Genomic DNA, 25,154 nt, shown 5'->3' with positions numbered 1-25,154 from the left:
CCCGAGAGGTCACCGCCCTGATGCCAAGATACCCTTCTTCGAGGGTGACAGTCCACGGGCACAGTGGATGCTGGATGGGGTAGCTGTCACTGGCCACCCACTGACCACCTACATTGCCCTCTGTACCGGGCACTCTACGGGCTTGGCACCAGACTGTGCCCTCTCACAGGTGGACAGGCAGACCCAGAATGAAGCCACACAAGCTGGTGGGGAGTAGGGGAACTACAGGTTGGGGCCCTGCCTCCATCAGCACCTCCTGCTGAAGTCAAGTCTCATGTGACAGGCTGCAAGGCTCGGGGCGCTGGGCAGAGGCTGGGTTGGAGGACCCAGATGGCCAAGAAAGCAGTGTGGGAGCCATCTGGGGGCTGTGAGGGGCAATGGGGCCATGAGAGGGACTGGCCGGCGATCAGATGGCCCCCTGCCGCAGGGGAGAAGGCCAGGAAGGTGCTGGAAGGAGGCCCCCCTTTCAGGTTTCTTCAATCTGCCTTTGGGGACTCAAGGCCTCTCAGCCCAAAAGTCCCCCTCCCCACCTCCCAGTCCCCCAAGGGGACAAATGTCCTGCCTGGTTGCTTCCAACCTAGATGGCCAGAGCCCAGCGCAGCCCAGGAGGGCAGTTTTTAGCTGGGGTCCACTGTGGCCCCATGCAGGCCCAGGAGAACCACCCCCAGAATGTCCCTCCACCCCCTGTCCCAGGGCCGCCCCTGCAGTGTTATTTTGGGAGCGGAGGCCGGGCCTGGCCTCCAAGAGTCGTCCGGGCGTCAGCCTCATGGTAAACTCATTACCCACCCTGGGCCCTCACTGAGCCAAAGGAAGGAAAATGGAAACCACGGTTGTTTCCGAGAGCCCAGCTGCCGCTCCTGGCTGCATCTGCCCTGGGCTGGGGCCAGGCCCGCTCTACACACATACACGCACGCACGAACGCCCCAGGAGAGCTCAGGGCAGAGCAGTCACTGCCACACGTACTCTCCTCCAGAGACAAGACGGCTGAGGGCGAGGGCAGACCCTGCCCTGTGCCAGGGAACCAAGGCCTGGTTACCCCACCGAGGCACCCACAGCAGGCCAGACACGAGCCTCCCTGGAGGCCCCCGCATATGTGTGCATGTGTGTGCACACATGACGAGGTCCCCTCTGTGGCTCTCTGCTGCCTCCACGCAGTGGCCTGAGCCCTGTGAAGGTCAGGGTAAGGCCAGGTCTGACCCTGGGGGCACCTGAGCCCTGCAACACTGAGAGCCCCACCACGGGCACAGCCCCTGAGGCCTGACTCTCATGGGGGACACTGAGCTGCCGGGGAGCAATGACTACAGAAGGGGACAGCCCCGGGGCTCAAACTGTACTCAGCGGAAGGGAGTCCCTGAAAGCAGTGACAAGGCTTCCTGGAGGAGGTGGCCTTCGGACACGTGCTGGGCGGGACGTAAAGATGGTTTGTTGGAGAGCTCTGGGGGCAGATGCAGGGCTGCTGGTTCAGAGGCAGGAAAGGCCCAAGAGGGTGAGTGCCAGACAAGAGGTCCAGCCAAAGCTGTGGGCCTGGGCCTGGCCTACAGCGAGCACCCAGGAGGTCTGAACACACCAGCAAATGGACGGCCCACTTCCGGCCCCCATGGTCACTCCTCCGCTGCCCCTGTCGCAAAGGCCAATCTGTTCACAGAACACCAGGGTTGTGGAGGCAGCAGCCAGGTCCCGCCAGGTACCCAGGTTAGCCAGCACTCGCCACCTCCCAAGGTACCCAGGCTGCAGCCGCCACAGCCGCCACAGCTGCTCCTGCCTCTGAGGCCCCGACGGCACCCCTGAGTCCTCGGGGCCACTACTGCACAGATAGAGGTCCAAGCCGGCCGCCGTCCACATCAAGTGCAGAGTGCACTTTCTAACCCACGGGACCAGACCTCCCATCCCCACTCTGAGCACCCACGCCCACACCCCACACGAAACCTTTACACCAGGGTTGAACCAGCCCCTCACGTCTCATCATTACAAGCATCTCGCAGGATCTTTTTTACTGTTTCCTCACCAGACAGAAGGAACACCCTCCCGTTTGCATTCTGGGGCAGGTTCCCTGCCTGGTCCCACCCAGAGCTGCTCTGGCCAGACCCCGGGGAGCAATGGGATTTGACCATGGGATTTGGGGGGTTGGATGAGGGTGCTGTGGGGTCAGGAGTCCAGCTGCCCAGCGGGGTGTGGAGCAGAGAGGAGATGAGAAGATGGAGGTGGAGGCCTAGACCAGGTCAACAACCTCGCAGGGTGGGGGTGGGGAAGCTGGAAAAGATAAAGGGTGTGGCCAGGAAGGTCCAGATTCATTACCGCTGGGAGAGACAGAGACAAGAGGCAGCCCAGAGACACAGACAGCAAGAGAATCTAATCAGGAGGCCAGACGCCGAGGGAAGAGGGCTTGTTGGGACCAGTGGTGATGGACGAGAACTTTCCCACCCTCCAGACAGAGGCAGGGCAGGGGCCCGCCTTCCCCGGAGCCAGGCAACGAGGGCCTGAACCACCCCTCCCCATTCATCCTGCCTGCCCGCCTCCAGCCCAGCCAGGAGGGGCTGCTTCCACTCTCAAGAGTCACAGAGATGGGGAAGTACCTGCTTTCCTGAGGCTGCAGGCCCCTGTGAGCTCCGAGTCGCCTGAACTGCCCCCATCTCTCAGCTGCAGCCCCCGGACCACTGGGAGCAGAGCTGGGACCCCTGGGATACAGGAAGACAGGGGCTGCTGGAGCCTCCGTTTCCCTAGCCCAGGGGCCCCCCAATCCAGCTAACTCCTCTGCTGGGGCACCCCCAGCCCATCTTCTCTGCTGGTCCTCCTCATGGCAGCCGCCCCAGCCACAGGGTCCTGGGCACTGTGGGGTTCACTCTTAGGATGTGTCTGCCTCCTCCCACTGAGCCCCAAGTCTGAGGACTGTGGCCTCTGGGGGTCACACCTATTCTAGGTCACAGCCCAGGGAGAGAATTGGCTTTTCTGATCCCATGTCCAGTCCTGCAGGCAGCCATGGGCACCCAGATGTTGACCATGCAGATGCCTGCAGACTGCCCATCCTGGGGCCTCCGCCTGGGCTTCGGGGATCCAGGCAGGCCTGAGGGGGTGGGCCTCTCTCCTGTCACCGGCTGGCTCTGACAGCTGATGTTGAGGGCTGTTGTCTCCTGCCTTGGCCTTAACCAGAGACATACCTGCCAGAATCAGCTCATGAGAGGGACGAGTGAGCCAGAGTTGGGAAAAGACAGCTCTCAACCTCTCACCACCTCTGACAGCGGAGGCCCTAGGACAGCTGCCTCTTCGGAAACGCTGCCATCCTGCCTGAAGGGACCGCGGCTGGGGCCAGGCTCTTCACTCGTGTCCAGAGCACAGCCAGCCAGACAGCCTGGCTTGGAAAGGCCCAGATCCCGGGCCTCGCAGGAATAAGGCCAGGGCTTTGCACGCTGAAGGCTCAAGTTGACTCACGCTGGGCTGCTCAGCCCACATGAGTGCCATGAGCCCACCAGCTGGCGTCCCCCCTCGGTCTCGTCTGGAAGGGGCAGGTCACTCGGTAGGTACTTGTGGATGTCCACTCTGCACTGGACACTGCTAGTGCAAGCTGTGTGGAGTGAGCAGGCAGCCCCTCCAGGTCCTCCAGCTCCCGAGAGGCTGGCAGCCACCCCTAGACGGGCCTGAGCACTGGCTTCGGTGGGACCTGGGGCCAGGGGAGCCCATGACGTCACTCTGGGCTTTATCCGCTGCACCCAGCTGTGTGACCTGAATGCACTCTTGCCCTCTCTGAGCCTCTTGCTCCTCTGCACAAAATGAGGACCACTGGACGCTGTGAGCCCTGAGCAGACCAGGGACCACGGGGCGCTGTGAGCGCTGAGCAGGCGGGGACCACAGGACCATGTGAGTGCTGAGCAGACCGGGGACCACGGGGCCATGTGAGCACTGAGCAGATGGGGGACCACGGGGCCTGTGAGCGCTGAGCAGACGGGGGACCACGGGGCCATGTGAGCGCTGAGCAGACGGGGGACCACGGGGCCTGTGAGCGCTGAGCAGATGGGGACCACGGGGCCATGTGAGCACTGAGCAGAGCGGGGACCACAGGGCTATGTGAGTGCTGAGCAGATGGGGACCACGGGGCCATGTGAGCGCTGAGCAGACCCGGGACCACGGGGCCGTGTGAGTGCTGAGCAGACCGGGGACCACAGGGCCATTGAGTGCTGAGCAGACCTGGGACCACGGGGCACTGTGAGCACTGAGCAGATGGGGACCATGGGGCACTGTGAGCGCTGTGCAGACCCGGGACCACAGGGCACCGTGAGCACTGAGCAGACCTGGGACCACAGGGCCTGTGAGCACTGAGCAGATGGGGACCACGGGGCGCTGTGAGCACTGAGCAGACTGGGGACCATGGGGCCATGTGAACACTGAGCAGACTGGTGTGTAGGGCTACAGCCAGAACCCGGCATGGAGTGCAGGCTGGGCAGGCCAGACACCTCTTCACATCCCCACAAGAGTCTTGCTGCCCTCCCCACTCTCCTGACTCAGGCAGCTGGGTCCCCAGGAAGTGAAAAGTCCTCCTAGCACTAAAGGCTCTGAAACCCCTGTGAGGCGGCATTGCCATCTAGGGTTGCCACAGCAGGAGATTCAGAGAAAGCCCCCACAAAGGGCCCAGGGAAGTGCAGGTGGACTCCGCCCAGGGCACCAGTATGAGAGTCCATAGCGGCTCCCCTTACCCCCACCCCCACGGCCGCAGGACAGTACAGCTGGCTCGGGTCAGCCCACGGCCCTCCCAGCCCAGGCGGGAGCCCCAGGGGCTTCCTAATCAGGACACGTCACTTCCCACATTCCTGACTCTCCCTGGGGACAGACGGGACCTGGCAGCAGCCGGCCCGAGCGAGTGTGAGAGAGGATCCCCGTCGGGTCGGACGAGGCTCAACTGCATTCCCACCCGGACCCAGGCGGGACGAGCCGGTGGCAACAGCCGAGTCAGACAGGGTGAGGAGCGCAGCCCGCACCATCCTGAGTGCAAGGCCTTGGAGCAGGCCCTTTACCTCTTGAGAAGGGTCAGTCATGGTGGGGACCACGCGGACGCCAAAGCCTGGGCCGGGGGGCTGGAGTACAGGGCACTTCTACTTTCTCAAAGCCTTGACCCCTCCATGAGCTTCTCACAGACACCCCGTTAGAGACCCTAACTCTGCACTGGACGCCCCATAGCCAAGGAGTAGTGGGGATTGGGGACATGCTGAGCCCCCAGGCCAGAGCCAGCCGTTTTCATGTTGGACTGAGGACTCCCACTCAGCCCCCCACCCCTACCCCCACCCTACCCGGAGAGTCACCTGCTGCCAGTTTCCCAGCCCTTCCTGACCTCCTGGAGGGAGGGAGCAGCGGAGGGGTGGGAACCATGGAACTGGCTCAGGAAGAATTCCACCCTCAGCACCAAGGGAAGGCTGGCCCTCAGGCCTGGACCTGGGAGGCGCCCCCCCCCCAACCCCTGGAGTCTATCCCAGGGAGACACCCTGATTTTCTCCAACCGACAAGATTAATTTCCCCCTCACAATGGGACCGAAAACCCCTCCCCACAGCAAGGTCTCTGAGACCTTCAGGCAACACCACCCAGCCTGATGGAAGGACCCACCTCACTGAGGGACTCAGCATCCACCCAGCCAGCATGGCCAGAAGGAGTGAGGAGGGGGAACGTGCCTTGGGGAGGGCAAGGACCTGCCAGGGTCCCCTGGGGGTTCTGATTCCCATCATGGCCCTAGATGTAGGTCCTGGTCCCCGCCCCAGATCTCCAGGCTAGTCCCTGCAGACCTTGCTCAAGAGGAGGCAGTGAGGCTGGGGTGAAGGGCTCATGGCCTCAGGCCAGGGTGAGGGGGGTTCGGCTCAGGTTGCGGCCCCCCTTATCTCCCTCCCTCATGCCCCCCAGCAGTCCCTGAGGGGTAGGGAGCCTGCTGCCAGCGCTGAGTCCTCTCAGGGATCCTAGGAGCCAAGGGTGTCGGCACCACTTTCCAGAGGAAGAGACTGAAGTTGAGAGCGCCCCAAGGCGCTGAGCTGAGGCTGACACTGGAGTCTGGCCCTGGAGGGGCCTCCCCAGAGGGGCCGACATGGAAAGCCTGGCGGTGCTGGGTAGGAGCTCAGGGCCCCGGCAGCTGGGACGGGAGCTGGACAGTGGGGTCCACGTTTCTCCCCAAGACCCACCTCCCTCATAAAGCACAGGTTTGAGCACACCTGCCCGTGGGTCTGGAGGGAGGGCGGGCACCGGTCAGAGGACGTACCCTACGAGGACGCTGCGGGAGCAGCAGTGGGCTACAGCATCACCTGGCAATGCGCCCTTCCCCAGCACCTGTGCCCCCCCAGGAGAAGGGAGCAGGGCTCCTGCCATCGATGCCCCCCCAGAACACGACAGACACACTGATCTGGTGCTGCCCCCCGGGTGGGGGCCAAGGCCACCCTCGGGCAGGGCCTGCACCAGCGCTCGGTGTTTCACAGCGTCGATCAATCACTGGGGCGGTTTCCAGGCTCACCCCACCGGCAACTCGGCGCGCAGCCCTGTGTGTGAGAGGCCAGGGCTGGCCTGTCCTCCACAGTAACATCTTGATTTCCTGTCCGCTCTGCTCACATTCAGCCGGCTGGCCGCCCCCAGAGCCCCGATCACTGGCCAGAGCTGAGATTTCAGGGGCGGCGGGGGCTGGCTGAGGGACAGAGAAAACAGCAGGCGCTTGGCTCTCGGCAGAGCGCTCTCAGCCACGCGGTGACTCGGAGCCTCAGCCATCCCAAACACGCGGAGCCAGTCAGCGAGCTCCCAGGGGGCTGGGGAGGGGCCGGGAGCGAGGCAAGGGTGGGCACGCCAGGGTGAGGGCAGCCCCCTGACTGGCCCCCTTCTGGTCCTCTCAGTACCCCCCCTTCAGCCAACTGCCAGGTGGCGACCATCTCGCCCACCTGTCCTTGAGACCTTCTAAATCAAGGAATTCCAGGGAAGGCATCAAGACCGGGCCTGCTGACCCTGAGCTGGGCTCCAGCCAGTGGCCAAGCTGTGCACTTGTGTTCCAGGACTGCTCCTGGCCACTGGGCCCCAGGTCAGCACGGAGCGGCCTGGAGCACACGTCAGAAGACGCCCAGCCCTGGGGCAGCCCCAACATGCCCCCCAGGCCCTGGCCCGGAACTTCCTGGGCACTGACAAGGGGCTGGGTTGCACACCCGCAGACTCTGGGGACTGAGGGCCAGAAGGGTCAGGGACGGGAAACCCGTGTCCAGCCCTATCTGTAGGCCACAGAGCTGGAAACGCTCAGAGAGGCTGCGAGGTCAGCAGTGCGCCAGCGGCAGTGGTGGCAGGAGCAGGACCCTCACCCCGGGGCACCTGCAGTGGGTGGAAGGCCAGGAGACCCCCGTGCGGGAGCACATGCTGGGGGCTGCTCTGTCTTGTGTGCCGGCATCCCTGGAGCTCATGGAGACCAGGAGGCTGAGAGTGGGTGAAGGGGGCTGAGCTCCTGGAGAGACTGCCAAGGGCCTGGCAGGTTTTAGGCCCCTGATGCCTTCCCGACATCAGGGCAGCCACCCCCACTTCAGGGGGCACTGGCAGGAGAGCGGACACGGGGCCAGGAAGGGGCACTCCTTCCCACCCCCAACTCCACCTGCATTCAGTGTGCCCTGGGGTGGGACTGTGGGCCGTGGAAGGTCCTGCCAGCCCAGCGGGGCTCCATTCACAGAAGGGGAAACCGGGACGCAGGTGGGTGACATGGTCTGGTTCTGTCTGGTACTGGTTCTGTCTGTGACAGGTCTGTGCTCCTGTCACCCAACAAGCACAAGGTCCTCAGGTCCTGGGCTGTGAGTGACAGGTCAGCCACCTCTCTGCTGCCTCCACCCTTCTCCCCTCCAATGAAGACATGCTGGAAACCAGAACAGTTTGCAAAACACCCCAGCCAGGGCAGACTCCCCCCGGTTCCCAGATCCCCAGTCCAGTGGGCTGTGATCCTGCCACCACCCCTACCCTGAGGGATGGCTCACAGCTGGTCTCTGGCAGAACCAAAGACAGCGTTCTGGTCGGGAAAAGAAGTTCGGAGAGATGGGGGATGACAGCGGCTGTCTGACATGACTCAGGGGAGGGAACACAGATGCCTGCCAGCCCCCACCCTGTATGAACTCAGGGGCCAAGCAGCCAACCGGGCCCTGGGGTCAGGGGCCTGGTGGGGGAGCGCAGGTGTGGGAGTGTGGGGACAAGGAGGGAGAGCATGTCCTCCACCCGACCCCTTGCCTTCTCCCAGCCTCAATGCTAAGCTAATCTGTTCCTCTCTCCCCAAATCCAGGAAATTTCCTTCTGTCTGTTCTTGGTTTTGCTGACAGCCTGCCAGTGATGGCAGAGAGCTGTGACAGGCCCAGAGCTGGTGACCACTTCCAGACTGGGCTCAGCAAGCCCTTGCAGGGGTAGGGTGCCCCCCAGCGTCCCCATGCCGCCCAGGCACACAGCCTGCCCTCTGACCCTCTCAGGGGCCATGCAGCTATACTCGGGCCTGCGAACTGCCCGCCCACCCTCCCCAGCTGCATCTCCGACCCACCACCTGCCTCTCCCTACCCGCGAGCAGAGCAATCTCCCTCCCCAACACGGCACCCAGGGTGCCTCCACCCACATCAGGCTCTCTGACCCACCGAGGCTCATTTTGGGGGAAACGTGGATTCCCCAAAGGTGAGGGGAGCAGTCGGGCAGGGAGGACCCCAGGGAGCTGGGCGCCACTCCAGGGCCCTCAGCAGAGCAGCCCAGGGGTGGGGAGGAGGCAGCCCAGGAGCAGTCAGGGCAGGGATGCTTAGGCCACACCCGGGCGGGGGCGCGGGGCCGGGCCGGGGACCTACCTCGGCAGGTCTTGCCGTCTCCCTGCAGCTGGCGGCCAGGCGGGCAGCGGCAGTAGAAGCCCCCCACGGTGTTGTGACACTCACCCTCACAGCCTGCGTTGCCAGTGACACACTCATTCACATCTGCGAGGGGGAGACGCGGGTGAGCCCAGCACAGGGGCAGGAGGAAGCTCAGGACCCCACAACACTGGAGGACGAGGCCCGGCAGAGATGGGCAAACCTCACCCCTCCAGACAGGCCTCAGGAGAGAGGGACCCGCCGAGTCAATCCAGCAGCTGGGGGGCCGCGCCGCCAACCAGGTCCCTCCCCGTGCCCAGCACCTGTGGTCCTGTGGTGTCCCAGTGTGACCTGGCAGGAGTGTCCCTTGGGGACAGCTCGGCACAGGATGGGCCCTGCTCCCTAAGGAGCCATCCTCGCTTGCCTGCGTCCCCCCGAGAATGGCCCCTGTGTTCTGTCCAGCTGTGGGTTTGCCAGAGAAACCAGGCATCCCCCAGCATGGAGGCCAGGAAGAGGCCCCCACTGTCACCCCACAGCTGCTTGAGACCTGGCAGTGGGCTCCATGCGCCCCCATCCCCGCCTAGGTCTCCCCCACTCTGTCTGCTGGGACCCTGTGGCATGTGAGTCAGGCCTGGGGAGTAGGGGAATGCCACTGGGCTCTGGCATGGAGGGCAGAGCAGGCGGAGACCCCACTGATGAGGCCACGCTGCCCACAGCTCCCCTGTCCTCTGCTCAGCCTTTGTGGGTGCAGGATGGTAGCACTTCCCCTGCCACAAGGAATGTGGCCGGGGGTGCCCAGGATGCCCACGAGGGGCTGGTGGCACCGTGGCCCCACAGACCCAGCCGGGGCCCGGGGGACTCGGGTGCCTCGTTTTCCAGAACACCTCTTGGGCATAGGGTGACAAGGGGCCCAGGCCCTTATGCCCGCCCCCAGCCCCCTGCTGTGCGGCAAGCCCGAGGTCTGAGGGGGCCCAGCTCTGTCCTCCCAGCACCCCAACATCAAAGGCAGGGGGTCCCCCAATCTCATAGGGAATGTGACCCAGAGGCAAGCGGAGACCCCCAGGAGCCACAAGCCATGGACGGCCAGATGCCAGGACAGCCCACAAGGAGCAGTTGCTGGAAATGCCACCCCCGCCTGGAGGCTCAAGGCCCAGACCAGCCTGGGCTGCAGTCCCCAAGCCCAAGCCCAAGCCACCGACATCTTCAGCTCCCCTCTCCACTGGCATGTCCTTGGGAGGGTCCCTGGGAGACCCCGAGCCAAGTTCAGGCTGCAGGGGCGGCCAAGGTCCCACGGGAAAGGCGGCACTGGAATGTCACCCTGAGCCCCAGCCTGCGGGGTTAACACTGGGAATTTTCTGGGAATTCCTAGAGAGTTACGCAGGGCCAGTCCACGCTCAGCCCAGCCCGGGGGTCAGAGCTTGGGTGCCCAGGGTCTCCCCAGCAGACTAGCCTGGGGAGATGGCACAGGGGCCAGGCTCTCAGGTGGGCAGCAGCCAGGTGCAAGACCCCTCCCCACCAGGGCCCACCTTGATACTCGGGCTGTGTAGCCAGGCAGCTAGCAGGGCAGAGGCCAGCCAGGTGGGGCTGCAAATAAAGGGCAGACGCCCTCTGGCAGCTGCTGACATGGCAGGGTCCCCAGGGGCTGGGCACTGCCGCCAGGGTGGAGTCAGCCTTATAGCTGCCTTCCTGCACCCTGCCCTGACCCTGTGGATGCTGGTGACCAGGACAATGTGACCTGGAGCCTCCAGGACTCCCACACCCACAGAAAGGGCCTGTGTGCTGACGCTCAGGGTCTGGAACTCACAATGGCACCTGCTGTGTCCCTCTAGCCGCATCTGGATGCCATCCTACAGGTGCCCAACCAGGTCTGAATGGCCCTTACTGCCCCCTGCCCCCAGCATCTCCCTGCCAGGCACCTCAGCTCAGCTGAGCATCCACCTCCACCGCCTCACCGAGCTGAGTCCCTTGTGTCTCTGCACTGGGAAGGCTGCTCAGCCCCTGAATCTGCTCGCAGCTGGACCGTGCTGGCCTCAGTGTAGGGGCTGGGCCCCCCTAGAGTCGGGGTTCTAGGGCCCAGCCAAGGCTGGCAGGAAGGGGGCCACAGGATGCCTTGTGACTACTGCACAGGCATCACCCCCAGGGCCTCCTGGAGAGAAGCAGAGCAGGCAGGGGGCTGGCCCTCCCTGTGCACTGTCCCCAGGCAATGGCAATGCGGACTGAGAAGGAGGTGACCCTGCCCAGGGCCAGGGATGGGCTGGGCAGGTTCAGCAGGCTCCCCTCTGCTAAGCACCTGCCCTGTACACGGCTGGAACTGGGGAGAGGGGGAGATACAGAGGAAAGGGACCCACCAGTCAGGGCAGGGGAGAGCTTGGAGGACCACCCAGACTGCACATCAGGTTCAAGTCCCTGCTGGGGTGGTGGGGGTGGGGGAGAGGAATGGGCACTTGTTTGACTCCCCCAGCAGCCACAGGCCAAGCTTTTAGTTCACAGCATCCATGGACCAGCACCGCCGTACCCTCAGCCCCTCGGGACCCACGCCTCAAGGGCACAGTGCCTTGACCTTGTTGGCTCCTTGCCATAACTCCAGCATCTAGCCCACACAGCAGTGGAATGAACTTGTAAAGATAGGTGCCCCCCACCTCCTGTGCCTCCTGGGTACCTGGGGGGAAGGGGTTGCTTTGTTGTTCAGCCACTAAGCCACGTCCAATTCTGCCATCCCATGAACTGCAGCATGCCAGGCTTCCCTGTCCTTCACTATCTCCCAGAGTTTGCTGAAACTCATGTCCACTGAATCGGTGATGCCATCCAACGATCTCACCCTCTGTTACTCTCTTCTCCTCCTGCCCTCAATCTTTTCCAGCATTAGGGTCTTTTCCAATTAGTTGGCTCCTTGCTTCAGGTGACCAAAGTATTGGAGCTTCAGCTTCAGCATCAGTCCTTCCAATGAATATTCATGGTTGATTTCCTTTAGGATAGACTGGTTTGAACTCTGTGCTGTCCAAGGGACTCTCAAGTCTTCTCCAGCACCACAGTTTGAAAGCATCGATTCTTCGGTGCTCAGCCTTCTTTGTTGTTTGACTTTCACATTCGTACGTGGCTACCGGAAAAACCATACTTTGACTAGACGAACCTTTGTCAGCAAAGTGACGTCTCTGCTTTTTAATATGATGTTTAGATTTGTAATAGCTTTTCTTCAAGGAGCAAGCGTCTTTTAATTTCATGGATGCAGTCACTGTCCACAGTGATTTTGGAGCCCAAGAAAATAAACTCTGTCGTTGTTTCTACTTTTTCCCCATCTATTTGTCGTGCAGTGATGAGTCTGGATGTCAGCATCTTAGTTTTTTGAATGCTGAGGGTTTTTTTTTCACTTTTTAAAATAAATTTATTTTTAATTGAAGGATGTTGAGTTTTAAGCCAGCTTTTTCATTCTCCTCTTTTACTCTCAAGAGGCTCTTTGGTTCCTCTTCACTTTCTGCCATTAGAGTGGTATCATCTGCATATCTGAGGTTGTTGATATTTCTACCGGCAATCTTGATTCCAGCTTGTGAGTCGTCCAGCCTGGCATTTCGCACAAGGTACTCTGCATATAAGTTAAATAACCAGAGTAACAATATATAGTCTTGATGTACTCCTTACTCAATTTTGAACCAGCCCATTGTTCTATGTCCAGTTCTAACTATCGCTTCTTTACCCACATACAGGTTTCTTAGGAGACAGGTAAGGTGGTCTGGTATTCCCATCTCTTTAAGCATTTTCCATTGTTTGTTGTGATCCGCATGGTCAAAGGCATTAGTGTAGTCAATGAAGGAGAAGTATGTTTTTTTCCTGGAATTCCCTTGCTTTTTCTATGATCCAACAGATGTTGGCAATTTGATCTCTGGTTCCTCTGCCTTTTCTAAATCCAGCTTGTACATCTAGAAGTTCTTGATTCACGTACTGCTGAAGCCTAGCTTGAAGGATTTTGAGCATTACTTTGCTAGCATGTGAAATGAGCACAATTGTACAGTAGTTTGAACATTTTGGGGGGCTTCCCTGGTGGCTCAGACGGTAACGAATCTGCCTGCAATGCAGGAGACCTGGGTTTGATCCCTGGGTTGGGAAGATCCCCTGAAGGAGGGCATGGCAACCCACTCCAGTATTCTTGCCTGGAGAATCCCTGTGGACAGAGGAGCCTGATGGGCTGCAGTCCATGGGGCTGGAAAGAGTCGGACACAACTAACACATTCATACTTTGAATATTCTTTGAGTGAGACTTCCTAAATCCTGTATGAATCAGTATGGATGATTCAGAAACCAAAATAAATAGCAGATCTTTCAGGTTGGGGGCAGTCCAGGGTTGTGGGGGCAGCTGTGGGTCCTGTGGGTACCCCAGGACAGTCAGTAGCCCTGCCAAGGGAGGGCCAGCAATGACCCCCACCCAGGCCAGTCTCCAGGTTGGGGTGGGGAACTTCAGCAGGCCAGCAGCTGGGCCTCAGCTGAAACCCCGGGGAGGCAAGCAGCAGAGGGGCCAGGAAGGAGAGACAGAGAGGCACCCCACCCCACCTTTCCTTCCTGACCCAAGACTGGGGCGTGTGGGGTTCCAGGCCTCCGTGTGGAGACTGGGGCTGCCTGGGATTTCTGGGAGCTGACCCTGGGGAGTCCTGGCCCAGGTCAGCTGCAGCACAATCCTCCTGCTTCCAGAATGATCTATCAGCTTGCAGGGCATTGTTGTTGTTGTTCAGTCAGTAACTCGTGTCCGACTCTATGACCCCATGGACTGCAGCACACCATGGTTCCCTATCCTTCACTATCTCCCAGAGTGTGCTCAAACTCATGTCATCCAACCATCTCATCCTCTGTTGCCCCCTTCTCTTCCTGCCTTCAATCTTTCCCAGCATCAGGGTCTTTTCCAAGGAGTTAGCTCTTCGCATCAGGTGACCAAAGGATTGGAGCTTCAGCTTCAATATCAGTCCTTCCAATTAATATTCAAGACTCATTTCCTTTAAGATTGAACTGGCTTGACCTCCTTGCTGTCCAAGGGACTCTCAAGAGTCTTCTCCAACACCACTGTTGTGAAACAGATTCCAACAGCTACTCCCTGCAGCCCCCACCCTCCCTGAAAGTGACTCAGCTGGCCAGCCCATCCCAGCTCCCGGCTGTCAGACACAGACTGGAATGGTGCAGGGATGATGACACAGCCCAGAAAACCATCCAGGGACCGACCACCCTTCTTGCTCACAAAGCCAGTCTGGGGGTGGGGTGTGCCCTGAAAGCCCAGTGGCCTGGTCACCTGATAGGCTGATGCTCCAGCTTGTCGAAGGGGTGGACTGAGCCCAGGCAAGTCAGGAGGTCGAAGGTCAAGCCCTGGCCTGGAGCTGTGGCCAAGGCCCATCTGGTCACTGGCAGAGGGCGTTCTGCTCCAGGAAGTGTCAGTAAGTGCTTAGGAGGCAGGCGCCCTGAAACCCTGGCTTCTTAGATGATCAGCCCAGGAGCACCCCCAACCCGAGGGAGGGGGTGTGGGGTCCAGGGAAACTGAGTTTCCTCCCATTTCTGGAGCGAGGCAGCAGCTCGGAGAGGCCTCTGGCCCCCACACCAGGCCTCTGGTGAGCATGGGGTGTGGACGCTGACACCCAAAGCTGGCTCTCGATTCTTCTCACCGCCCCGTCCACAGGGCAATGCAGGAGGCAGGAGCACAGCACTGTGAGTGTGCTCGATGACACTGACCTGCATGCTGCAAAGGGGTCGATCTTGTGTTACACAGATTTCACCCCAAAAAGCGCTCCTCAAACCGGCCCCCACGCTGCACACACATCTCCAGGGATTTGCTACAGCAGGAACGGGGGCCCAGGCCCCAGCCCCTGGACAGCGCTGGCCCCAGCACAGGGCCCTCCCTCCGGCAGCAGCAACTCTACAAAGGCCCTAAGCCGCAGCAGCCACCCAGGCTGGACGAGGGCTCGGAAGCTCTTGACCTTTCAGCAGACCTGGTGACCAAGGGATGCAGATTGAGGAGCACAGGCCCCAGTCTCCCAGGGGAATGAGAGGGGCCCACCGCCCGAGAGAGATGCCCTCTACACCCCCCAGCCCATCCGCCAGCAGCCTGAGTGCAGGGCTGGGGCTCTCCAGGTAGGGCAAAGCAAAGATGAAGTGAACTCAAACAGCCACCTGGCAGTCTCTTTCCCAGGAGCCAGGAACCCGAGAGGGAACCTGGTCCCTTCTGGGACAAACCTGGCCTGGTCTGAGGCCGATGGTGGGCCTGGGAGCCCCTCAGGTGTGAAGCAGGTCAGACAAGGCACGTGGTTCCAGGGCAGGGCATGGCCAAGGGACCCCCACCCAACCTGTGAGGATAAGGAAGTTTCACCCTGAGAACAGAGGCCAAGACCACACAAGGGGAGGCCGCCCAGCCCACCAGGCGGGGACCTGGCCAGGCCTTGGCTCGCCGGCTCTGTGTGACAGTCAGCCCTCACTCCCACCGCCCACCCAGGCTGCAGGCTACCTGTCGGAGCCAGGATTTACAAGGCCTTGCCTGCCGAGGAGGCCAAGAAAATCCTCCCTGCCTACAGCCAGGTGTCACCCGACAGGCCAGGGCTGCTCCCAAAATCTCAGTTGGGACGAGTGATGAGAATCAGCTGGACCAGAGTCGGCAACATGGGGCTACAGGAACAGAGACAGAGGAGCTGGAGGTGGGGGTGGGGGGCAGCCCTGAGCTCCAAGGGGCCTGGAAAGGCAACTCCCCAGGCAGGGGTAGGCGGCTCCTTACCTTCCTGGCCCCCCTGAAGGAAGAGGAGTGTCCAGGGCATCCCCGTGACCAGCACAGATGGACCGGCATGGGGAGCCCCCTCCTAGGGCAGGATGCACTGCCCGGACCCACCAAGTCTCTCTCCCTAAGGATGCTACCCCCACCCCATGTCCCACCAGCCCCTCCACACAGTGGGCAGGGGACAAGTGGGGCTCCCTGAGCAAGCTTGCTCTGGGGCTGACATGTCTGCTCAGCGCCCCGGTCTGCACAGGTCTGGATCTGCCTTGGAGCATGTGCACCCTGCCCCAGCACAGAGACCCCCTTCCCAGGCACCTACTCTGTGTCGTGGGCAGGGGTTCTGGCTCCTGAGACAGGTGAGGCAAGACCCCTGCGGGGCTCTGAGCCAGCCTTGGGGGGCAGATGCCACAGGGGATACACAGAGCAGTGATGAACACAAGGCTGGGCTCGGCCCTCACCACCAGCCCGTGGGGGAGAAGGTGGCTCCCAGTGGTGCCAGGCTGGGAAAGCCAGGAGGGCCAAGGAGGAGGGATCCACGGTGGGCTGGGGGCAGCGCTGCAGGCCGGGCCTTCGCTCTGACCCAGGGGAAGGGGAAATTCACCAGGAGCCAGGCCAGAGCCCCAGGGTGTCGGGCCACCGTCAGAGGTGCTGGCAGAATGTCTTGGCTACCGCGACAAAGGACCACAGAGCTTGTGGCTTAAACAACAGACATGTGTCCTCACTTGGCTCTGGGGCCACAAGTCTGACATCAGTGTCACTGGAGCTAAAACAGGTGTCACTGGGCCCACCCTGTCTCATGAGGCCTGAGGGGTGGGTGTCCCCTTGCCTCTTCCACCAGCCAGGGTTCCGCGGGTCAGAGCCGCATCGCTCCCACACCCAGACCCAGGCCTGGACAGCAGTGCAGGAAGGGGGCCTCCCTTCACCCTCCAACCCTCTCAGTCAGAAGCTGGGTGGGTGGCACCCAGAACAGGCCGGGGGTCCCCAGGACATGGTGGGGGTCTGGGCTGGCTCGGCATCTCAGCCACTGGGTGAACACAACCCACCACAAAACTCTTCTGGGCCCTGGAGTCCTCATTCCTAAAACGGGAGAAGGACGCAAAGCCAGGGGATCCAGCAGACCCTCTCCGAGAGGACTGAGCCTCATCAGCATTTTTAATTCCATTTGGGTCAGAAATGAAAGTTCGAAGTTGCATAGCCCCAGGGCCTTGTCTGAGACCCAGGCCCGCGACAACAGAGGCTGGACTCCTGCTCGTTCTAGTGGCCCCTGGGCCCTTTACAAAAATGCAGAGGCCTCAGAGGGCTGCACAGAATCCCCTCCACTTCCTCCCGCCTCCCCCAGCTCAGCACAGCTGGGCCAGGCACCCGCCTCAGCTTGTCCCAGAAGCTCCCTAACCACATTCCCTTCTGGGCTCCTGGCTCCTGGGGGAGAGACTGCCAGGTGGGGTGGGGATCCCAGCCCACTGCCAAAACCAGACCCGCCCCTTCCCCTGGCGGAGGGAACAGTTACCACAGAGGACCTGCTTGGCACCCTTCTAACACCGGTAATGTGCAAACTGCCTGAAACAAGACCCCACCTCAAAAAGCTGTCCCACCACTGCCCTGGGCCTCCCACTCAGAAGGACAGGACCCCAGCGGTCCAGGGAACCAGCTGGAAGTGGTCTGTGGCCAGCGGAGCCAGGTTGCCTCAGCCTGTCACGGAGGGAGCAGCCTCCCTGGTCTGGGCACCAATTTTGGCCGTGCCAACGGGCCACCCTATGAGTCCATGTTCAGTCCCCCCACCCTACCAAGAGTTCCCAGTATGGGTAGCAAGACCAGATGGCCCATAACCCTGGTCCAAAGAGGACCCCATTCCCTACCAGGAGCAACCGGGGGCAGAAAATGTCACACATACTTTACAAGGTTGCCATGGTAACTGGGAGATCCAAAGCTGTCTCATGGGATTAAACTCATACAGTTATCTCCTCTCGGAGCAAGAGTGAGTGGGGTGGGAGAAATTCCTGCAAAGACAAGACGCCCGCTGCCTCCATCCAACACTCACAACAGGTTCCCCGGCACTGCCCTCTCCGCAGCTCGGGGCCCGTCAGGAAGGCAGCACGTCATCCCGCCATGGATCAGCCTGCAGCCCCACAGAGGACGCTTGAGAGGAACACCTACTGCACAGGAACCTTCCCAAACCTAGACGGTCCAGAGAGGCGGCCCGTTAGAGCAGGGGACATCCCAGTAACGACGACCTGAGGAAAGTCCACATAAACCATGCAGATGCTCCCGGGTGCGAAAACATTACAGAAGGCCCCAGGCCTGCTGCAGGTGGCTGGCAAGGCTGCCATTGTTCTTTTCTGTTTAATCTTTAGTTACTCCGGCCAATAAAATCAGGGCCCCCAAGGTGTCCATGCCCCATCTCCGGATCCCCAGAGGGCAAAGTGGAATGACGGGTGCCAATCAGCCTATCTTACAGTGGGGGAGTGTCTGCAGGACGCAGGAGGGTCCAGTGGCATCCCAGGGTCAGCATGAGCGGACGAGCAAGGCCAGAGCGAGAGTCTGGAGAGAGCTGAGGCCGTGGGAAGCAGGGGCAGGCGGGTGCCTCGTTGCTGGCCTTGAACGTGAAGGAAGGGGCCACGAGCTAAGGAACTCAGGTGCCCTCAGAGCCTCCAGGACGAACCCGTCCTGCCCAGCACTGAACTTTAGTTCAGGGACTTGTGAGCTCAGAAGAGTGAGATGATACACATGTGTCTTACTCCCCTAAGTCTGGGCTGTCAGTCACTGTAGCAGATGAAAACTAAGTCATCGGGCAAGCATCACCTTTAAAATGGAAAAAAAATGAAAACCATTTTGTTAGAGAAAGTGCTTCATGCTGCTCTAGGCTGTAGCTTGCCCTTGGCCCGGGGAGGGGGCATCTCGCCCAGTTGGGCCATCCCGGGAGGCGCCCCCCAAACTGAGAGAAGCCACTCTGTAAGCAAACCCACCGCCGGGCCAGGGCCCACCTGGCCGGGTGGTTATCTCTCTCGTGTAGTTCAGAAGTCCGCCAGCCGGGGCAGCCAGAACATTCCAGTGCAATTCCCATAAGCCCCCACCCCAGCTCAGCACTCACCGGAGGGCTGACACGCCCCCTCATCACTCACTCCCCTCCCACAAGCATCTGCCAACGGCCAACCCTACAGGAGGACACAGCATCTCTGCTTGCAGGGCCCTGCCAGCCAGGCAGAAAGACTTCCAGGACTCAAGGAGATGGGACCTAAGCGGGCAAGCAGAAGGGGGCACAGACAGGAAAGCCTGGGAGGCTTCCTAGAAGCAGTGTCCCCAGGGCCAATGCTACTCAGGCTCTGAGGAACGCCTGGGTCTCCCCAAGGGGCACTGCTGGGGCAGATGCCAGAGAAACAGAAGCCATGTACCTCCTGCTCCAGGGATAATCCCTGAGCACCAAGGCCTGTCTGCCGGCTCGTGGAGAGTCTGCCATCTAAGGAGTTCCATGGGGTCCTCTCCTGCACAGGACAGACGCTCTGCGAGGTGACCGTCCCCACCACCACCACCACCACCACGCTGCTCTGCTGCCTCTGGAGGTCCAGGATTTATTGTCTGGCTTGGCTAAAGCGAGGCTTTCTCATCTGGACGCTGTGCACGGTCTGAAGGACACACAGGTCCTGCCCACCCTCACCCGGACAGCAACCAAGCTGGTCCAGGGCCCCTCCGTGGCGGTGGCTCAGCCTTGGGGCGGGAAGCAGTCCCCTGCAACCCCCTCTCCTCTTTCTCTGTCTCTCTGGACCTGTTGCAGGGAGGAAGCCCGCGTGACTGTAAACTAAAGTGCCTTTCTTCAGCTCAGGGAGAGAGAGTCTGTCCCTGCCCATCTGTGAGCAGAAGAAGTTAACACACCCCTTCTAGGGCTGGCCATTCCCTCAGAGATGTTTTGCAAGCCTGAAGACCCTTTCACTTTACTTCCCCACTGCATCTCCCTCTGTTCTGCCTTTTGACTTTAGTTCCTCCTTGCTTTTTTCTCTCTGATCTATAAAAGAACCTGGCATCCAGACCCCAATAAGATGGTTATTTTGAGGTGCCAGCCTGCCATCTCTCCCCAGTTAAAGTCTCTTCTTTGCCTCAACATCTCACCTCTTGGATCCACTGGCCTATCGTTCAGCGAGCAGGGTGAGCTTGGACTCAGTAACAGACATCGCCACCCTCGCATGACTCACTGGAAAAGACCCTGATGCTGGGAAAGATTGAGGGCCAGAGGAAAAGGGGCAACAGAGAATGAGGTAACTAGATGGCGTCACGGACTCAATGGACATGAGTTTGAGCAAACTCTGGGAGATAGTGAAGGACAGAGGAGCCTGGCGTGCTGCAGTCCATGAGGTTGCAAAGAGTCAGATACAACTTAGCAACTGAACAAAAATTGGTAATAAACACACACGTGACTCCTCAGTCTCCCTTCTCACTTCCTTCTAAAGCTGAACACCTTAGAAAACCTCCTGTGCCTCTCAGCCCATCACTGCTGCACCTGGAAGATCTGCAATGAAACCAACTCCGTCCAAAGCCAGCGCCTGGGCGCCAGCAGGCGAAGCAGGAGCTCTGTGGGCCTCACACATGACCATGAAGGGGACGGTCAGCGGGCCCAGCTACTCGTTCCCTAAAGGAACCTCAGTCTCGACCATCACTGTAAGACCACTGCATTCCAGTATGAGGTTTATTCTGTTTGATGGAGAAACTGGCCTTGCGACAGAAAGGGTCCCTCTTGCTAAGAGGCTTTAGATGGACAGCACTGGGACCCTGGACGCTTGATCCCTCAGTTCAACTTCCAGATGTCTATAACAATGACAATTACAAACCAGTGGCTCTTAAGGAAAGAGGGGACCAGACAGGGAACCAGAAACCATGGAGCCCGTCCTCAGGGGACAAAGTAAGTGAGGCTTCTGAAGGTGCACAAAGCAATACGCCAAGAAAACCCAAATAAAGCACAGAAAGAAATTGAGGCTCCAGCCCCTCCAAGGAGAGGGGGGCATTCTCAGGACGGGGTCAGGCAAGGCCAGTCCCCAAGGTCCAGAAGGCTGGGCTCTTTCTTCATCTTTTGTTTGGAGTTAATAGATTTTATTTCTTAGAGCAGTTTCACGTTTTTGGAAAAACTGAGCAGAAAGCACAGAGCGTTCTCTGTAATCTCATCTCCCCGGTGCACACGACCTTATCGCTAACATCCCACGTTTGTGTCTACATTTGTTGCAGTACATGGACCCGCACCGAGATGTCATTATTAACTAACGCTGGCAGTTTGCACAAGCAGCGCTCTTGCTGCTGGATGTCCTGTGGGTTTGACAGATGCATGGGGTCATGGATCCACTATGACAGCAAAGTATGGAGGAGCTTTACTGTCCTGAATGCCCTCTGTGCTCCACCTGGCCTTCCCCTCCCCCAGATCCTGGCAGCCACCCATCTTTGTGCTGCCTCCACGGTTTTGCCTTTTCCCAAATGTCGCTGGCTGGAAGCACACAGCACGTATCCTCCTCGGACGCATTCTTCGTTTCAGAGCATGCGTCTGAGAACACTGAGCTGCTCACAAGTTTTTCCCAGGGGAGAGCTCCCCGAGGGTCAAGGATTCCTTCCCAGGGCCAGTCAACCCCCTCCCCATCTGTGATTTCCAGGGCAACCATGGAAACCAAGATTGGGTCGCCCAGAAACAGTCAGACAGGCCTCACCTGCTCTGGGTTTCAGGGTCAGCAGGTGGTCCCCTCTGGGAGAAGGTCACAGGGGCAGGTCAAGAGTGGGTGGTTGGCTTGGGCTGCCCACCACTGGGCTCCCCTCCCCAGGCCTCTCCTGTTCTCTGCGAGGCAGGCTCAGCTCTTGGCTGCTCAGTGCGCCCCCGGTGCAAAGATGGCTCAGGGTCAGGTGAGGCTGCCAGTTCTCACAAAGTACTTGCCTCTAGTGGGCAGGGGGTGCAGAGCAGACCCCACCCGGCAGGAGAGATGGCCTTCAGAATGGGAGACCGCTTCCTTGCCACTGGCTCCGTGGAGGACGAAGGAACTTCAGGCTTTGGGGAGCTTTGGGGAACCCAGTGAAGGGAGGGGGCACAAGGGCTAAGGGGGGACTCCCACCACCGGTCCAGCCAGCCCCCCAGGCCCAAGATGGGGTTGGGGGCAGGTATCATGGGAGGTCAGGCGGAAGGTGCTCGAGCAGGACCCTCACAGGCATGAAGTTATCATCATTAAGGCCCTTAAGGACGTGGAGCAGCCCCGGCAGGACCAGAAGGGCTCCGTCACCCCCTGCCCTCGGCCCAGGCCCCAGGGCCCGACTTCGGACAGTTTCTCTGTTTACTCTGAAAGTTATCGGGTCTGGTCTGTTTATACAAATCAGCCTCCAAAAATGTGGGAACGGGGATATTTTTTCCATTTGTTTCCCAGAAAACAAGACAAAATGTAAAAGGCCCAGAAGGGAGCCAAGAACATTCCTTGGTTCCCCAATGTCCAGGTCTCCACTCCCCCTCCACGGCCGAGTTCCTGGGCCGTTTCATGCTCTGGTGGAAGGGATGGGGCTGCAGCCGGAGGCCGACCTCTGCATCTGCTTCTGAGCTGCCCCACGGCAGGGGGCGAGGCTGGGGAGGGTGGTGTGCGCTGAGCCTGGCACACTCTCAGCACGTGCCCTCCGCATGTGTGTGTGCAGGAGTGGGTGCATGTGTGTGCACATGTGGGTGTGTGCCTGTGTTCACGCGTGGGTGTGTCTGCATCTCTCTCTCTGTACCAAGAACTCTGATTCCTGAGCTTGTGTGAGGTCCCCCAGAGCCCCTCTAGTCCCGAGCCCAGTGGCCTGCACAGCATGGTCCTGACCATGGAGGGAGGGCCCCAACACTGGACACCTTCTGCTCTGGACGACAGAGTGCAGTGCCCTCTCTTTGCCTCTTTCTAAGTCAAGATCAGGAAGAACTGTGGTGGGGGCAGGCAGGGGGGGACTGGCATTTCTCTATCATTTCCTGAAGCAGAGCTCAGAACCCTGCCGGGAACCGGGCTGGGGCCCCAGCGGAAGCCCAGTCACCCTGGGGCCAGAGTGCTAGGCTGGGCTCCAAACCCTGGTGTGAAATCCAGGGCCTGGACACTCTTAAGCCTCTGGCCAGCCAAGCCCCTGCCCTGCTGGGAGCCCCTCAACCAGACCTGCCCCTGTCCAGACAGGAGGCTGGCTCCTAAGGAGGGAACTGGCCCCTCCCGGGCCTCATTCTCCGGCGGGCCACTCGCTCTCCCCAAGAGCTCCGGGTCCTGGCCAGGAAGGCTCCCCAGAGGGGTCCCCTGCAGGACCTGGTGTTAAGCCCCACACTTGGTGCCAACAGATCCCAGAGCTACGGGCTCAGACAGATGGACACATGGAGGGTTTGGGGATTTCCTGCAGGGTGGCTGCCTCGCCCTGACCCTGGGCCAGGTCCAGCTTACACGTCCCCTTCACAGCCTCCATCACACCTCTGGCAGTGGGATTTCTGACCCCCGTGACCTGAAGGTCCCTGAGATCAGGCCATGTCGGCTCAGCAGCCACGGCATGGCCAACCCCCAGCTGTGCCTGGCACATGATAAAAGTCAACAAATAAATTTGGAAGAATGCTTGCTGAGCGAAGGAACATTCAACAGTGATGATTACTTCATCTGAGATCTGGATTTGAGCGGAAGTTCTGTTTTCTGCAAAGAGCCCTCCTGCAGCTTCCAGACAGCCCCGAGGAGGAGAAGTGAGCCAATGCTCTGAGTGTTAGAATCCACGGGGCCCGAGCGGGCCAGCGAGTCCAGCCTCCACCCTGCAGATCGGCACACAGACTGGAGAGTGGCTGGCGCATCTGGCAGCCTGAGCCCTGCAGTGCCCTCCACGTCTGAGAAGGGAAGGCTGTGGCCTCTCCCAGGCACACATCCAGATGCCTGCTCCTCCCCAGGACCTGGGGCAAAACCCCTTGGCCAGACGGCCCCTCCTGGCACAGAGGCCTAAGTAGAAGCCCCACGTTCCCACCAACTGCTCCCACCCTGTTCTCCACGAGTTCAGAAATCGCTGCTCTCCACCCCATCTCCTGGACCAGACCTCAGGAGCCCCCTCTTTCTTTCACATGGAGCCTCTCCTTGCCTGGACACACAGGGACCTCCTCTCCCTCTGCACTGACTCCTCAGTCTTTCTGCCCTGGACCGGGGTCACCCTGGCCACCAGCCTGGCCCCGGCACGAGCCACCATGGCTGCCTGACTTCCAGCCTCAGTACTCGGAAGCCTGCTCCCCCGTCCCGAGGCAAAGCTCTCAGCATCCTGACGGAAGCGCACGCACCACAAATGTGCAGCAAGCAAGATCGCTGAGGGACGCCCGGTCATGCCCCAGCAGGCCTCGGTGACCCAGCCGCCAGGGTTGCACTGGCCCCCCTGCACAGCTGAGTCCCTGGCACGGGGCCTGGACGGTTCAATGACTGCTGGGGCGGATGGATGAATGAATGAATGAACCAATGAGTGCATGACTGAGTGCAGGCCGTGCACCCAGACCGCCCCTCCACACTCGTGCCCCTGGACTCCTCGCCAAGGTCTCAGCCTCTCTTTCCCAGCTGTGTCCCTCGGCAGCCGTCACAGGTGACACCAGCATCCCCTGCAGGGATGGCAAAGGGAGTGGAGGAGCTGGCACTCACCTTTGACCGCAAATTCCAGGCAGCCCCCTGCGCCTGTGCTGGCATGTACTGCCACCAGGGGGCGCCAGTGCACCACCCCGAGGGGAGAGCAGGTGGGCCCCTCCTCCCTGCACCACCCCCAAGCTGGGGCAGGAGCCCTTCCAGGAGGCTCTGGGATCCCTCACGCCTGGGCTGTTCTTTCTGGGCCTACCTGTAGCCACGGAGACCTTGGGAGGGCAGGCAGGGCTGAGAGTCCCTGGGGGCAGCTGGCAGCCCCGGGTTGAGAGTCTGGGGGTCCACAGTGAGGGGAGAAGAGGCCCTGTGTGCTTGGGTGCCCACATTCCCAGCCAGTCCCTGGGATTCCCCCCAACTCCTCTAGGGGCTCCAAGAGCCAGGACCACCCTCAGAAGCCGGCACCAGCTGGGGGCCAAGGCCAGTGCCTAACAGAGAAAGGTCAGGAATGCAAGGCCTGGCCCCTATGCACGACACCTGCCTCGCACGGGGTGAAGCCCAGGTGGACACCGCTCAGCGCACAGGGCCAGCTGCCCACCCTCTCATCCCACTGGGCATGTGCCCCTTGGCACACGGGTGGCATCTTCCTGGCCAGAGTCTGATCTCACCCACCCACCTTGGGTCCTCCATCACTTTCCAGTTGCCCACCCCAGTGGGTCCAGAGGAAGAGAACAAGGTGTCGGCAGGTATGCAGTGGACCTAGCCACAGATCCCCATGTTAGTTATCCACCCATCCATCCATCCATCATCCGTCCACTGGATGGATCCATCCATCCATCCAAATAGTGCAGAGGGCCCAGCAGGGACCACCTGCCCTCCATGAGCACACACAGAGAGGGCCCCTGGGCAGAGATGCCCCCTCTCTGTGCAACATTTAGTTTGTAAAAGGAGGGGCTTGGACTGGGCAGCATCCATTGGCCACTTCTGACCTGGGGCCTAGGCTCTCAGGCTGGAGCAGCCACCCGGAAGAAGTAGCACCCCACAGCATCAGGGGAAATCAAGTCCCCACCCCCTGGGGAAGTGCCCTG

At 60.5% G+C, this 25,154-nt stretch overlaps 1 protein-coding gene across 4 annotated transcripts in view; it reads right to left on the bottom strand.

The window, feature by feature from the left end:
- MEGF6 (multiple EGF like domains 6) overlaps nucleotides 1–25,154 on the bottom strand; it is a 101,679-nt gene that overhangs the window by 44,612 nt on the left and 31,913 nt on the right. For 2 of the 4 annotated variants that reach the window (XM_061382965.1, XM_061382963.1), the window contains exon 5: nucleotides 8,797–8,919. The exons of the other annotated variants lie outside the window; for them this stretch is intronic. In XM_061382965.1, coding sequence (XP_061238949.1) covers nucleotides 8,797–8,919 — 123 coding nt within the window. The remainder of the gene's footprint in view (nucleotides 1–8,796; nucleotides 8,920–25,154) is intronic. 4 annotated transcript variants of the gene reach the window in all.

This window comes from Bos javanicus, chromosome 16 (assembly GCF_032452875.1).
Source record: "Bos javanicus breed banteng chromosome 16, ARS-OSU_banteng_1.0, whole genome shotgun sequence".
Taxonomy (NCBI): domain Eukaryota; kingdom Metazoa; phylum Chordata; class Mammalia; order Artiodactyla; family Bovidae; genus Bos; species Bos javanicus.
The sequence above is the reverse complement of the archived record's forward strand: the minus strand, read 5'-3'. Positions and strand labels throughout refer to the sequence as shown.